A 2917-nucleotide genomic window follows, 5' to 3' on the forward strand; every position below is an offset into this window, starting at 1 on the left:
TTTTTTGTTTTGTTAGTTTTCTATTTTTTTTTAATATTTCTTGGTGTAATTGATGGCATGCTTTGAGTTACATGTTAAAATTTGAAGCCAGATATGCTAAAATGTTTTCTTATTCTCATTATGTGGTCAAGAGTTACCCATATGTTTTTTCTACCCTTTCTTCTTTTTTTCCTTTCTCTTCTTTCTTTTTTTTCATTATTTTTGGTGGCTGAATTGTATGACTGCAGACAAACTCTAGTGCTCTTATGATTATAAAGCAGTTTTAGGATGCTGACAAACAATCACTAAGTAAGTTAAATCACTTGATTCTGACCATGCCAGAGGAGCAGCAGATGGAGACTTAAGTTTGAAGTGTTAGCACCCCAGGAGGAAAATCCATGATGAGTGAATCTCTAATAGTCAAAGCCCAGAAACCACAGGCTACAGAATGTATTTTGTTTCTGCTTTGCCTTTATATGTTTGCCGCTGTTATCTTTCTCTGGAATCTGGCTTGCTATGAATGGGTGTGGGGAGATCCCCACTGCCTGTAATTTAGTGTGCTTATCTCATGGAAATATCCTGTTTTACTGGTCATTTTTACTTGTAGATTATTATTGAGATAATTTCCTCTTAAACTGTACTGTTTAACTGAATCAATGACTCAATGCAATAATAGTGTTAGTTTAAATTAGGATTCTGATGATTGAGGGTTTTTAATAAATATAGTAAGAAATTAAGATAGAGCTTAGTTTAGTGGAAAAATTAATACAGGTAAAAGTAGGATAAAATATTGTCTTGCCTCTGATAAACCTGATACTGTAGAATATTAAAAAAATAAAAGAAGGAAGTGTCACACAGCTATAGCACATAAGTTGCTATTGAGGAATCACAGAAGCTGTGACTTAGGATAATGTACCTGGGTTCTTGGGAAAACTTATTTTTCACCTGTAATGCATAAAATGTTTAATCATGTTAAGTGATATGGAACACATGCTGGCTTTTACTTGTATTCATTGTAATCATTCATTTGAAAACTAGAATGTAACCACATTATAATTTTTATATTGCCTGAAAGATTTTGTTGGGGTATATAAGCTTTAGAGGAAAAATAAAGAGCAAATACACAAGAACAAAGAAGTAAAATAAGAATGAGAATAAGGAAGAACAAAGAGTTAGGACAAAACCACCAAAAGAAAAAGAAGAAACATAGAGATAAGAAAAGAGAATACAGAACACAGAATAAAGAATGCAGAAGAAAGAAATCATCACCCACAGATAAAAATGTCATAGCACACTGACTCTGTGGATTTCCTCAGAGCCCCATGATGCTGGAGGCTGGCCCTCTCTGACCCTTTTCCCAGTTAGCAGAAATCATTTTAAGTGTTTTGAGAAAAACAAAAAAGGCAGAATGAGTAGAAGTGTTCCCAGACGATAAGAGACAACTCCCCTTAGTCATATAGATAGACCCAGTAATACATGTTCACTGCTAACTAAAACTTTTTACACATAAAAATCTATTGAACCTTTACGGACATTCCCCATCATATCCTCTAGACAAATAAGAACAACTATTTCAAGGCAATGAGATCATCTTAGACACTGTAGGGAATATGGAGATTATCTAAAGCGCAAAGGATTATGTACATAGCTCCTGTGCAAATACCACATTTGATAGAAGAGACTTAATATAAGAAGAGGTTTTATAAGCAATATTCTGTGGACAGTGAGCAACGCTGTGTGGTCAAAGTGAAACAAGACTGTCATGGAAGAAAACACAGTACACTGAACTTTGAAATAGATCATTGAATGTCATTTCTGCTGTGTAAGTCATGCTGTGTGACTTCATAAGGAGACAGAAGCAGATACTAGATTAACTTTAAGGCCTCAAAGACACCACAAATATGAGAATATCAGTGTATCTATATCAGTCTAGAATTTCTCCTGAATACTAGTGAGACACAGAGGGACTGAGCCCAGTAAATAAGCCTAACAAGTCATGTTTCTCACACACACACACACACACACACACACACACACATATATATAATTCTATATTTCTCTCTTTTATCAATCATTCCACCCTCAAAATTCTGAATTTTTTATATAGTTAAATTATCTTCATACAGTCACCATTTTTATGGTTTTACTAACGTCTAATATTCAGAACAATCATATTTCAAATTTATAATGCAACACAATACAATACTGGGAACAATATGTTAGGGTGTCATAAACCAGAAATTTCCTCATCTATAAAATGTCTGGACAATATCTACTTTAAGAACTCTCAATTTATGAAACAATTCTAATAAATTCCAAAGCATAGCTTATTATACAAAGCACTATTGAACATACAGTAATTCTTTCCCCACAAACACCTACACAAACACACACACACACACACACACACACACACACACGTGGTTTTTTAAACTAAAAGTAAAAGGATTATTTGGATTATTTTTAAAATTGTTATTCTTTCACACTAAGGAATAAGGGCTTACATAGACATCCATCCCTGTTTTATCTCTTCTGTATGAGATTAGAATGAGTGGATAGACCTTTAAAAGACCATGTGAACTTTAGTTATGTGGAAGTTACAGCTTCAGGCTCCTTGTATGTTTGTTTGTCTATTAAAAAAAAACCGGTCAAGGTTTTTTTACAGCTGGATCTTCATCTAGAAAAATACTGACACTTAGTAGATACTTATTTCTAAGTGAATGAATGAACTCTGTACAAATTTTATCCATCCTACTATCAAGGCTAACCTTTGATCATGTGACCACAAAGCAAGTCACTGCCTATGTCCCTCTTTCTGTTTTTGTGTGCTTACTGGGACATTTAATCTTTTTGCTGTGAATTTCCTACACTTTGAGCTGTGTAGCTAATGGATCCAGGCTGTTTCATTTCTTTCACTACCTGGTCAGTATTTTCTCTT

At 33.9% G+C, this 2917-nt stretch overlaps 1 protein-coding gene across 1 annotated transcript in view; it reads right to left on the reverse strand.

The window, feature by feature from the left end:
- The window catches only part of LOC101986338 (killer cell lectin-like receptor subfamily B member 1), a 5506-nt gene extending 3985 nt beyond the window's left edge, over positions 1-1521 (reverse strand). The window contains exon 1 of the mRNA XM_026777104.1: positions 1509-1521. Within this exon, the coding sequence (XP_026632905.1) occupies positions 1509-1521 (13 nt within the window). The remainder of the gene's footprint in view (positions 1-1508) is intronic.
- Positions 1522-2917: the final 1396 nt, after the last annotated feature.

Source organism: Microtus ochrogaster, unplaced genomic scaffold, assembly GCF_000317375.1.
Source record: "Microtus ochrogaster isolate Prairie Vole_2 unplaced genomic scaffold, MicOch1.0 UNK46, whole genome shotgun sequence".
NCBI classification, from domain to species: domain Eukaryota; kingdom Metazoa; phylum Chordata; class Mammalia; order Rodentia; family Cricetidae; genus Microtus; species Microtus ochrogaster.